Source organism: Xenopus laevis, chromosome 6L, assembly GCF_017654675.1.
Source record: "Xenopus laevis strain J_2021 chromosome 6L, Xenopus_laevis_v10.1, whole genome shotgun sequence".
Taxonomy (NCBI): Eukaryota; Metazoa; Chordata; class Amphibia; order Anura; family Pipidae; genus Xenopus; species Xenopus laevis.
In genome coordinates, this window is record NC_054381.1 from 115566094 (window position 1) to 115578933 (window position 12840).

General features: G+C 36.0%; 1 protein-coding gene across 2 annotated transcripts in view; it reads left to right on the plus strand.

Moving 5' to 3' along the window:
• Positions 1-12840, plus strand: part of mib1.L (MIB E3 ubiquitin protein ligase 1 L homeolog) — a 52138-nt gene that overhangs the window by 4933 nt on the left and 34365 nt on the right. For both annotated transcript variants that reach the window (XM_018266459.2, NM_001092336.1), the window contains exons 2-9: positions 3051-3222; positions 4007-4136; positions 5261-5365; positions 6782-6848; positions 7755-7959; positions 10139-10322; positions 11667-11811; positions 12682-12815. In XM_018266459.2, the coding sequence (XP_018121948.1) occupies positions 3051-3222; positions 4007-4136; positions 5261-5365; positions 6782-6848; positions 7755-7959; positions 10139-10322; positions 11667-11811; positions 12682-12815 (1142 nt within the window). The remainder of the gene's footprint in view (positions 1-3050; positions 3223-4006; positions 4137-5260; positions 5366-6781; positions 6849-7754; positions 7960-10138; positions 10323-11666; positions 11812-12681; positions 12816-12840) is intronic.

Sequence of the window (12840 nt, forward strand, 5' to 3'; positions counted from 1 at the left end):
CTGTTACTCATGGATAAGAAAGGTTGGTGACCCCTGTTCTAGGTGGAATCCTATCTACCAACTAACAGTTTAAATTTTAAACTGGAGGGCTACTGGGAAAAAAGTCAATAGCATACTAAAGTTCAGTGTGAACTTTCAGTTTAAATTCAATAACACTGCATATTTTGTCATTTTTCCCCTTTAGTAGAGTCCACAGTCTGATGTTCTGTTGTTGGTGACCTATATATTTCTATATTTCTGCCTGCAGCAGCCTTGGTGAAGCTCTAAGTTTTAGAAGTCCCCAGATGAATATTCTATCAAGTGTAATTTAGGGGTCAGATTTATATATGTGGAGTAAAATCATGTAGCGCACAAATATAATTTTATGCACTATTTTTGCCTAATCCGTCAGGATAGTAAATAGTAATGAGTAAATATAATGTAGAAAAATTACATTTGCATTGAAATATCTTGAAAGAAAAGAGCATTTATTCAAGCTACTTAATCAGCATTTTGGTAGCGGGGGGAGTAACATTTTAATGTAAATTCTGCTCTTTTTTTGGCTAAACTTAACATCTTTATAAATACATTCTTATGGGTAGATTTATCAAGGGTCGAATTTCGAAATAAAAAATACTTCGAAATTCGACCATCAAATAGAATCCTCTGACATTCGAAGTCGGAGGATTTTATACATCGTACGATCGTATTCCGATCGTACTTCGAATCATATGATTCAAACGATTTTATCGTATGATCGGACGATTTTCCTTCGAATCCAAAAAACCTAAAAATATGCTCTGGCAGGTCCCCATATCACTTCAGCAGGTTTAATTTGGCAAAATATTGAAGTCGAAGTTTATTTAAAGAGACAGTACTTCGATTATCAAATGGTCGAATAGTCGAACGTTTTTTACTTTGAATCGAAGTAAATTCGAAGTCGTAGTATCCTATTCGATGGTCGAAGTATCCAAAAAATTTTTTGCTTAGAAAATTCCCTCTAATTCACATAGACACTTGATAAATCTGCCCCTTAGATACAGGCGGTAGTACAGGTATGGGATCAGTTATCCAGAAACCTGTTATCCAGAAAGCTCAGAATTACAGAAAGGCTGTCTCCCATAGACTCCATATTATCCAAATAATATCCAAAATATATAATTAATCCTTATTTGAAGCAAAATTAGCCTATTGGATTTTTTTATTGTTTAAATGATTTTATAGTAGACTTAAGGCCCCATAGACGCAAAGATCTTTCTTTGATAACCGACAAATTTCAGTGCAATCCAACCAACCCGTCAAATTATCGTGAGGTTAGTGGGAATTGAACGACCGTGCATCCAATGATTTTTGGTCTGGCATCGGTCAGAAAATTGATCGGCCCGGTTAGAAAATTTTCATCATCACAGTGAAATATATCTATTGTCCGATTGTTTGCAGGGCCAAGCAGGCAGCTACCCTCAGTTTTCCTATCTTCAACTAGACAACAAACTTAAATTGGTCTTTTTAGTTGATGGACAAATCATACATTTAAACGATCGTTTCAAGATAAGCTTGGTCTTACGATAACAAAAAGATCTTTTAAAAATCATAACATCTATGGCCAACTTGAAGGTATGAAGATCCAAATCACAGAAAAATCTGTTATCCAGAAACCCCCAGGTCCCGAGGATTCTGGATAACAGGTCCCATACATGTATTTCTAACGTAGAATCAAAGTGTGTTTTGTGGAGTAGACACAGATAGAAGGTTGATCAGTGAACAGCTAGGGGCATATTTATTATGTTGTTATGTTTTAATTCACCACACATCAAAGACTTGTCCAACAGACTATTGTGCAGTCCAGTCTCATGGGATCTCATTGAACTCTCCATACAGAAAATCCCATCAGAGCATGAAGCAGTTTATTCTCTGTAGCTTATGGTGGAACAGCAGAAAATGATCTTGTTCCTCTCCCAGTCGGCTTTCAGAATATTTTCCTGGATTAAATTTAAAATAAGTATACTTCCTGTAAGCAAATTTTACTTGTACAAGTCAGCAGTGGCATTTCCCATCATGGCATAACTAGCAAGAGCATTGCTCAGCCTCACTGTCTGCGTGGTTTTATTACCTCAAATCTAGTTTTATTTACAGAGGAGCAAAACTAAATAGCTCAAATGATGCATAAATGTAGTTTGCCAAACGAATGCAATTTTATTTTTCATGAGGTCAATTTAGTTACGGTTTATACTGTTTACCTGGTGACAGGTGCATATCGGTCCTAAAAATGCATTGATATGCAAATTTTTTTTTTATCTGAGCGGGTAAATATTTATACAGGTATGTGTTCCGTTATCCGGAAACCCGTTATCCAGAAAGCGGATATTATGGATAGGCTGTCTCCCATAGACTCCATTATAATCAATTCAAATTATTAAAAATTATTTTGTTTTTCTCTGTAATAATAAAACAGTACCTTGTATGTGACCCCAACTAAGATATCATTTATCCTTACTGGAAGCAAAACCAGCTTATTGGGGTCTAAATCATTTTCAAATAGATTAAAGGTATGAAGATCCAGATTATGGAAACATCTGTTATCTGGAAAACCCCAGGTCCAAAGCATTCTGGATAACAGGTCCCATACCTGCATGTTTCCCTTTTATAATATAATGTGATATGTTGTATAGGTCAGAGATTATTACTAGAGTTTGGCTTGGACAGGCCTTCCCCAAAAAACTAGTGTGATCTAAAAGTCTCTTCAACTGTGGTTTAAAGTGCATGGCTTCTTTATTAGGTCTAAACTAGTTGTTGCTTCTTCATAAAGCAATTTGAGCATTCTTAATTAATTTATTCTCCTTCTGGGTAGACAGAATACTTTGCCAGAGTTGCACATATCTGACAGCAAACAAGTGTATATAGACAGCAATGGGATCTGAGCTTTTGGATCAGTAGTTACAAATCTGAAAGTGCTTATATTGTCAATTTAAGAATAAAAAAAATGCAACAGTTTTTGATTTTGGAAAAAAAAAGTGTTCCTTTTTTACCTTGATAGGCAATGAATGTTGTCAATTTCTTTTTTTTTTTCAAAGGCATTAAACATGATGGGACGATGTGCGATACATGCCGCCAGCAACCCATTATTGGAATCCGTTGGAAATGTGCCGAATGTACCAACTATGATCTGTGCACTGTGTGCTACCATGGGGATAAGCACCACCTTAGACATCGCTTTTACAGGATCACAACACCCGGAAGTGAGAGGTGCGTATGCATTTCTCAGGGAAAATCATCACAACTTTTGAAACTTCTCAGTTTATACGAACACTTGTCAAGAAGTCAAGAGTTTCCTGGCTTGTCCATAAAGTGGGGAAAGACAACTCTGACAAAGTCTTAACTCTTTTCTTACAGTTTCTTATAGACTTGTAAGTTACAAAAATGCGTATTACTCCTTCAGTATCTCATTATTAGGTGGCAGATTTATAGAGGGTTTGTTTTTATTTATTGTGTTTGAACCATTTACATTGTTTATATTTGAACTGTAATTGTATTTCTTTTTATATACATTATGCATTTTAAAAGATGTTCAGTACTGCTCTAAAGCAGGGCTGCCCAGGTAGTTCTTGCACTGGAGACCTGTATATAATATACTGCACTTTTGTCCATACATTTCTGTTAGATTATCCTTTTCCTTTTCAGGTAAAAAGGCTTTGGAAAAGGGCCTTGTTCATTTGAATACAACAATATGTGCATCCTCTAATGATTAAACTAAAAGTAGACCCATCATTGGTGAAGTCTGGGAATCTAGTTATCTAATTTTATAAATGTATTATCTATTTATTATCTAAATTATCTGCTTTTGTATAAATACTGTATTTTAGCAGTTGCCTCTATCTGGCCATGTCATATAGATTCATATTTTGCTGATCTGTGTATCATAGGTATGCTTATATGCAATTAAAATGTAAATGTGTGCGCAAGGGAGGATTTTCAACCTCTGTATTTTAGAAAGCTAAAATGTTATTTTCTTATTCTGATTTAATTTCAGGGTGCTCCTGGAGTCTCGACGCAAGTCAAAGAAGATAACCGCAAGAGGTATCTTTGCAGGAGCTAGAGTAGTGCGGGGTGTAGATTGGCAGTGGGAAGACCAAGATGGTGGTAATGGAAGGAGAGGCAAAGTAAGCAGATTACTTTTTCAAACCATTTTTCATTTGGAGTTTTTAAAAATGTACTTGTACTTTTATAAGAAAAGCACGAATCCAGGATTCGGCCAAATCCGAGCTATTTGACTGGATCCAAGAGCCTGGCCGAATCTGAGCTATACTAAAAATAAAAAATGTGTGCGTAGTCTTCACGCACATTGGCAATTATTGTATGCACTTTGGCAGTTTCTCCCTATGCAAGGGTTCATGTTCTGTTCAGGATTCCCCTGGAACCAGAGAAAAGGATTTGGACAAATTCCGAATCATAAGGATCTAAGCCTAAACCCTTTGGTTTACACTGCAAAAATAAAGTTAACTTAACACAGGTGTTATCAAGGAGGTATACAGCTGAGTTACATATATAGCAAGTGTAGATTAACTTAAAAGCTATGTTTTTCAAATTAAAGTTTTTTTTCCATGATATGGAACATTAAAATCTCCAAAACAGCATTCATTATTGACTGCTGCGGTTCTCTTAAACTGTTTCCAAACAACAAGAAAAAAGAAAGGCAGGCACTGCCCAAAGTATGGGGCTGACATCTGTAGGCTGGCTTGGTGCTACGGAGATACTTCCATATATTTTTGTGCTCAATGACTGAAAAATTTTTTTTCATATATCTTTAACCTTTTCATGAGCTGTGGGTGCCTCTGCAAAAATGTCCTTAACCACTGGTTTAGTGTTTGGTACTCCATATTACAGAAAGACTCCTTATCCGTTAAACAAAAGAGGGCTCAATAACACAAGTGCAAAGTGATAAAAATTCTAAGGGTTGCATTATGTTTTCATCATGATAATTCTGGACGACTGATGCCATGTCTGTATTAAATCAGGCCCCGCCATACAATTTTGTGGTCCAGGTATTTTGCAGGACCGAACTGGGGATACCAGCCTTTGGCTTTGGGCCAGCCCCAGTTTTTATTGCATGTTGATTGGCATACTTGTATTTCTCACTCTCTCTCTGTAATATGATGCATAATCAATGCTATGCATGGTTTAAATGGCAAATAGAAACGCGTTCAATAAATAAATGTGATTTATGTAGTCAAGTTTAATATGATGGCAGAGAAATATGTAACATGAGATCGTTTGTCCTTTGTAGGTAACCGAAATTCAAGATTGGAGTGCATCAAGCCCACACAGTGCAGCATATGTGTTGTGGGACAATGGAGCAAAAAATCTGTATAGGGTTGGATTTGAAGGCATGGTAAGCAGTTCAGACAAAGATTTAAACTAGCTTGGGGGTGGGACATGTCAAAAGAATAGCTTCTTTATGTATCCCTCTATGAAGTCTTTTGTTGTGACCTTTTGCCAGCTTGGGTGCCTTTGGTAGGTCTTTTATGAATACCACCAAGCACGTGCATCATGATGAAGTTCTTTGTGTTCTTAAATCCTTCTAATGTTAAATACAAGATGAAGCTCTATTTTAAACCTAATGCTGGACATCTACAAATTCAAAAACCAACAGGATACAACAGAACCCTTCTTCAAGGCGCACCCTTCCTCTCCCTTTGACTCTTCCATATGAAAACTGATTATGTTAAAACATAATCTTAAATGGTATCACTTAAAATTCATTAAAATAGGCACACACAGTAACCAAAATAACATAATTTATGCATTGTGGTATGCTTGGTCCGTCTTCCTTTCTCTTACTTCCTGCCACCATTCATTTATTATATTTAATAAAGTGTTTAAAGTGTTGGAAAGTAATTTTCATTGTCAAAACTGCAAGAGAGCAATGCAACATGCATAGCCTAGTTGCAGCCCTTCAATGTATTGTTTTGCCTTCAGTGTACAGAAGGACTCCATATATTTTTCAAGTGACATTATCGTTTTAATTGATTCTCTCTCTCTCTCAGACATTGCTGTCTTGTGTAATTGGTCTACACAGAAACAGTTGGGGGCAATTGGCTTTTTTTGTATGGTGGCGATGACAGTCAGACCTTGGCTTAGCAACTCCAAGATGACCAAGATGGCTACCTGTCACTGTCCCATTAGGCAATACATTTGCCATAACTATGGTGGGATGTGTTTGCCATTGCTATGTTGGGAAACAGTGACAGGTGAGTAGATGTAATAAGGCTGAAACAGCAGTGGTAGCAATACAATGCCCTTTGTGATATTATCAGAAAAGCTACCTTTATTAAAGGGGTTGTTAACTTCTAGTATAGTGTAGAGAGTGATATTCTGAGACATTTTGCAAATGGTTTTTATTTTTTGTGGTTTTTGAGTTATTTAGCTTTTTATTCAGCAACTCTCCATTTTGCAATTTCAGCCATCTGTTTGCTAGGGTACACATTACCCTACCAACTGTGTGCTGATTTGTATAAGAAACTGGAATATGAATATTAGAGGCCTGAATAGAAAGATGAATAAAAATAAATGACCCCCATTTCAAAACTGGAAAGAGGTAGAAGAAAAAGGCAAATAATTAAAAAGACTATACAAAATAAATAAATATAACCTAGTGAAAAATTGCTTAGAATTGGCCATTCTATAACAAAAGTTATCCAACCCTTTAAGTAAAATAGAAATTTCTATAGCATCTGTGTTCATGTGCCAATATCTACACATCATTTTCTGGCTTTAATTTATCTTACTTTCTTTTCTTCCCCTTTAGTCTGACCTGAAATGTGTCCAGGATGCTAAAGGTGGTTCTTTTTACAGAGATCATTGTCCTGTGTTAGGTGAGTCCTTTTCTTGCCTGAATAATGGGATGCTGCATTCCCTTTTTAAAGTGAAATTCTTACAAGGAAGAATGTATCCTGTTAATATGTTGCAAAAGATATTTTAGTAGGTCTGTATCTGGTTATAATACAGAAGAGCTATCAATATAAATATATCTTTATAAATGGTGCAATGTAATTTCTGTATTTTCTTTGTATTATAAAAATGTACTCCCTTTTAAAATATCAGGGTAAATTTGCCCATGGGCAGTCACAAATCAGTGACTAGCATTTTTCAGGCAGCTGCAGGTATAACCATGAATGCAACAATTTTATTGGTTGCCAGGAAAATATTCATGGTTATACCTGCAGCTGCCTGAAAAAAAGCCAGTCACTCATTGGTTGTTATAGGTTACTGCACTTGGGCAAATTTGCCCAGTGTTGATAAATGAGCCTCATTGTGTGAGGGAGAAATAGTCACAGTAACATCTACTTTGAAATATGTTCCCCATTTTGTCACACCCTCTACCATAATGACACCATATGATTTGTTTGCCATTGCCAATTTTTTGTCTGTTTTTGTATTTTATCAGGGTTTGCTTAGGTGACTGTTTGAATGAGCCTTTACAAGTGCAGGCGACATATATGATATTGTTATTGGATGGGGGTTCATAACACAATGGGGAAACATGGTTTTTATTGTGGCCATTTGTCTTGATAAAGGCTCTAGACAAGACCTGGTTCATTGGCTGTTGACATTGGCTAACTATGTTACTGATAAATATGTTTGATTATGCTCCGCCACCCAACACATTAATATTGATCTATTTTCTGTGATTTAGCACATATTACACTCCATTTATTTAAAGAGCAATGGGTAAAGAAATGTTTATTTAGGGTATTGCTGTTTTTTTGAATTTTATTCAGGTGAACAGAATGGTAATCGGAATCCAGGTGGCCTGCTCATCGGTGATCTAGTTAATATTGATTTAGAGTTGGAAATTGTTCAGTCATTGCAGCATGGTCATGGAGGTTGGACTGACGGCATGTTTGAAACCCTAACCACTACCGGTACTGTGTGTGGCATTGATGAAGATCATGATATTGTAGTGCAGTACCCCAGTGGAAACAGGTTGGTGAGATGACAAAAAACATGCAGTTGCCTTAATGGAATCTCCACTCTAAAACAGTTTCTTTATAATGAATTAAAATATATTTCTTAGCAGCTTCATAGTATACGTTGGCTTTCCACAATTTCTTTAAGGGCATATGACCAAGTGTTTGAAGTACTCCATCATTTGCACTGACCCAGTTAGTGCACTCACAGGTTACCCTATTATTGCTTGAAAATGTGAGGCAAAGTAAGTATAAGTATAATTAATATATTATATGAATTTAGAAGGTATAATGATCCTTTGCTTCCAGTCTAAATAAGGAATAGGGCTATAATGGACATTGCCTGTCACCTTTTGTCAGACTATTTTCATCCTGTAAATGATCAAATGTGTATTCTGGTGCTGAAAATTGCCAGTGATTTTTTTGTGACAGTCTGTTTCAATTAAAGCTAATCAGTGACATGACAGTTTTGGGCATTTCATTTCCAGGAAAAGAGGTTGTGGAATAGAAGAGTGATGGCACTCTGGTGTTACCATGTTGAAGTGAGCAGCAAAAATGCCCCTTTTGCCTTTCACGTAGAATTATTCATACTGTATTGGACGCACACAGAGTGGTGACAGGCTGATCTTGGTGCAAAAATTCTCAAGCATTTTGGAGTTGAGGTCTGTCTGTCTGTCACTTCTCTGTGTGTTAGACCTGCTGCTTTACATTCAGTGGTATAAGAAGCAAGGACAGACAGGGTTGTTATGTCAAATGCTTTTTTTCAGTGGCAGCTGCAAAGAAAACATCAAGGGGTTATTTATTAAATCTTGATTTTTTTCTGGTTGAGGGTTTTTGGGATCTGCACTTGGTTTCGTCTGAAAAGTCGCATGATTTGTGGTTTTCGGACGATATCCCAAAAAATGTAGGCATCAAATCTGAAAAACTAGTTTTTGCTCCACTTTATTGAGTCTTTTGCTGCACCAATTATTCACGTTCTTTTATTGATAACTAAGTTAAACTCGTGGATGGTAGTTTGGTCGAGGTTGGTTTAATAAAAAGATGAGAGAAATTCGAATTTTAGTACAAAAACATTTTTATGTCTAGTCACCTATCGCAGACAAGCAGCAGGTATCATTTACTGGTCACCTGTTAAAAAGCAAGCATCTTATTGGTTGTTCTGGATAACTGAACCTAAGTAAACTGTGTGCCTTTTATTACATATTGAGGCTTGTGTGCTATTACTCTAAGGTTGTGGGCAATAGCTCTAAATGCTGCAGTAAACCGTGGCTTCACTTCCTCTACCAATCTGTGTGGGTTTTTTAAATCTTGAAAAGGGCAGGAAGGAAAGAAAACCGTGCCACGTGACCTTGAGGAAGGCTAGAATTAGTTGGCTTTAGCAGAGCATTGAATTTCCAGGAAATGTTGTGCGATAATGTCTAGTACTGGTTGTATGGATTACATTAATCTGAGTTGTACAGAATTGTAGATGTAGAATCATGTAGTTGTGATTTCTGATCAACGCAGCTCACTTGCCACAACAAACTTTTTGCTTTTGTTCAGCTTGTGTCAATAATTGCTTATAAAACATAATCGGAGTCTTATTTGACCATAGAAAAGCATTCGATTTTAATTTTGCTTTTGAGTTATCTCCAATTAGTCATATTATAATTTGCTTAAAGGGGTTGTTCACCTTTGAGTTAACTTTTCGTATGATGTAGAGAGTGATATTCTGACCATTTGTAAATTTCATTTTTATGGTTTTTGAATAATTTAGCTTTTTATTCATCAGTTCTCCAGTTTGCAATTTCAGCAATCTGGTTGCTAGGGGCCAGATTACCCTAGCAACCATTCATTGAATAAGAACCTGGAATATGAATAGGCGAGGCCTGAAAGATGAGTAGTAAAAAGTAGCAATAACTGTACATTTGTAGCCTTGCAGAGCATTTTAGATGGGGACAGTGACCCCCATTGGAAAGCTGGAAAGAGTCAGAAGAAGGCAAGTAATCAAAAAAAAAAAACTATGAAGACGAATTAAACAGTTGCTTATAATTGGCCTATTCGATAACATACTTAAAGTTAACTTAAAGGGGAACCACCCCTTTAAGTTATGACTCCAGGTAACCTGCAGTACAGTTCAATTAATTTGATATTTAGAAAAGTCAATTGCAGGTCTTCAGTGTGCAGTGTATAATGTATATTAACATTTTTTCCAGGTGGACATTTAACCCAGCTGTTCTTACAAAGGCAAATGTTGTTCGAAGTGGTGATGCTGCTCAAGGTGCAGAAGGTGGAACATCACCTTTTCAAGTGGGTGATCTTGTACAAATATGTTATGACATTGAGAGAATAAAACTTCTTCAAAGAGGCCATGGTGAATGGGCTGAAGCTATGCTACCGGTAAGTACATTCATTTAGGTTTGCTCCTAAATGATGTCCTACTACAGTTCTCAGAATCTGGATTTGCTAATATATTAACAGCGCTACGAATTATGTTGCACTGTACATAGGGTAATTTAGGCAAAATTTCCCCTTTTTTTATGGGCTTTCAATTTAGGTTTTGTGCAGAAAGCAGAGGACATAAAGTACTGTTGTTTGCCTAGATGTAGTTGCTAATAGCCTCCAATTCCGTTGTTTTCTTTCCTTAAGGGGTTGTTCACCTTCCAACACTTTTTTCAGTTCAGTTGAACTGTGAACTGTTTTAAATTAAAGAAAAACTATACCCCCAAAATGAATACTTTAGCACCAGATAGTTTTAATCAAATTAAGTGGCAAGAATCTTACCAAACTGGTATATATATATATATATATATATATATATATATATATATATATATATATATATATATATATATATATATATATATATATATATATATATATAATATTGCCTTTTTACATCTCTTGCCTTTAACCACCATTTTGTGATGGTCTGTGTGCTGCCTCATAGATCACCTGACCAGAAATACTGCAGCTCTAACAGGAAGAAGTGTGGAAGCAAAAGACACAACTCTGTCTGTTAATTGGCTCATGTGACCTAACAAGTATGGTTTGTTTGGGTGCACCGTGAATCATTCGATGCCAGGGGGCAGCCCTTATTTTTTTTTTTTAATTTTCTATTTATGATTACCCAATGGCACAAACTACTAAAAAGTATATTATGAAAATGGTTTATTTACATGGAGCAGGGTTTTACATACATACATATTCTGGTGAACAATCTGAAAACAATTGAACTAAAAAAATTGTTTGGAAGGTGCACAACCCCTTTAATGAAACTGCAGTTGTCTCCTAAATTCTATCTGCTTATTGACTCTGAGTTAATATATTCTGTTATTGTACCAAACCCCTGTGTGTCCAGCCAAAGTTGACATATTTGCACTCATCAGAGCAATTTACACAGGCAGTGATTTTGATTTTAGTGATTTTGGATATATATATATAACTCATTACATACTATAAACGTAAATAAGCTGAAATATGATTGGTATGTTGCCTTTTCACCTCTCGAAATGGAATTTGAATGATGGAGTTGCAGCGGTTGTCTTTGTAAATATTTTACATTTACATTGGCATTTACACATGCATAAATGAGTGGTTTGAACCAAGCCATTGGGCTCTGTCTGATAATATTCCTCTAAGGGAACTTACAGGTTTTTAAGTCTTTATAATTCTTGTCATGAATATCTGCTTGATTAACCATAATGACCCTCTTAAAAATAAATACAATTTTTTTTAAATTAGACTCTAGGCAAAGTTGGCAGAGTACAACAGATTTATTCAGACAATGATTTGAAAGTTGAAGTTTGTGGGACATCTTGGACGTATAACCCAGCTGCTGTTTCAAGAGTTGCCTCTGTGGGGTCAGCCATTAGTAATGCCACTGGTGGTAAGTTTGCTTGAAATACATTTTATCGAAGTCGTAACGAAAAAATGTCAGTATATAAATATACTGTTACCCAGCACTGTTAAACATTGTATATGCATCAGAAGATCTAAGGGCCCTTTAACAGGGACATTTTGCCGGCAGAAATAAATATGTACTACCCTGAGTGGTAAAACTCCTTCCCATTTGCAATGATATAACTAGCCGGTGGGGAAATGAGTCCCTTTGGCTTCCAGAAATAGCCCAAAGTTGCTTCACGAGGAAACTTTGGGCTACTTCAGAAACCCAAAGCAGCATGTATGTTTTTCCACCAGCGATTTACAGGTATATTATCATTTTCACAAGATTAGTTGCCCACTGTAGTACAAATGTGCTATGGGTGACTAATCTCTTAGTGTACCTCCCTAATGAGTGACATGGCGGCTGCCATCCAAGTTTCAACAGAACAGAAGGGCACTCTTTTATATGTATTTATATATCAGATAATTGATTTAATTCAGAATATATTGGGATTTGCTACTAATCTTCAGAACAACAGATATTCATGCCTGTAATTACACCAATAGAATAAAACCTTTTCTTGTATATATTAGAACTGTTACTGCCAGGAACTAATGTCATTGAAGGTACTGGACACAACATAACCTTTTAATATAAACCAAATATTTTCATTTTATAGTGTAAATAGCCCATATACGTCACAGAATCAGATCAAACAAATATCAAAAGTTCAAAGATCAAACTAAATTAGGAAATTAAAATGTTTATTTAGCTTTTAATATTTCCATTAGGTAATCCCATAGGAAAAAAAACCTGCAGAAATATCCTGTATTATTGTTTAATATGTTTCTATCCTTCATTTAAAATGTGTAGAAAGACTGTCACAACTTTTGAAGAAATTGTTTGAGACTCAGGAATCAGGCGACCTAAATGAGGAGCTGGTGAAAGCCGCCGCAAATGGAGATGTGGCCAAAGTGGATGATTTGCTGAAAAGACAGGATGTAGATGTGAGATGTTCTTTTTGCTTTTAAT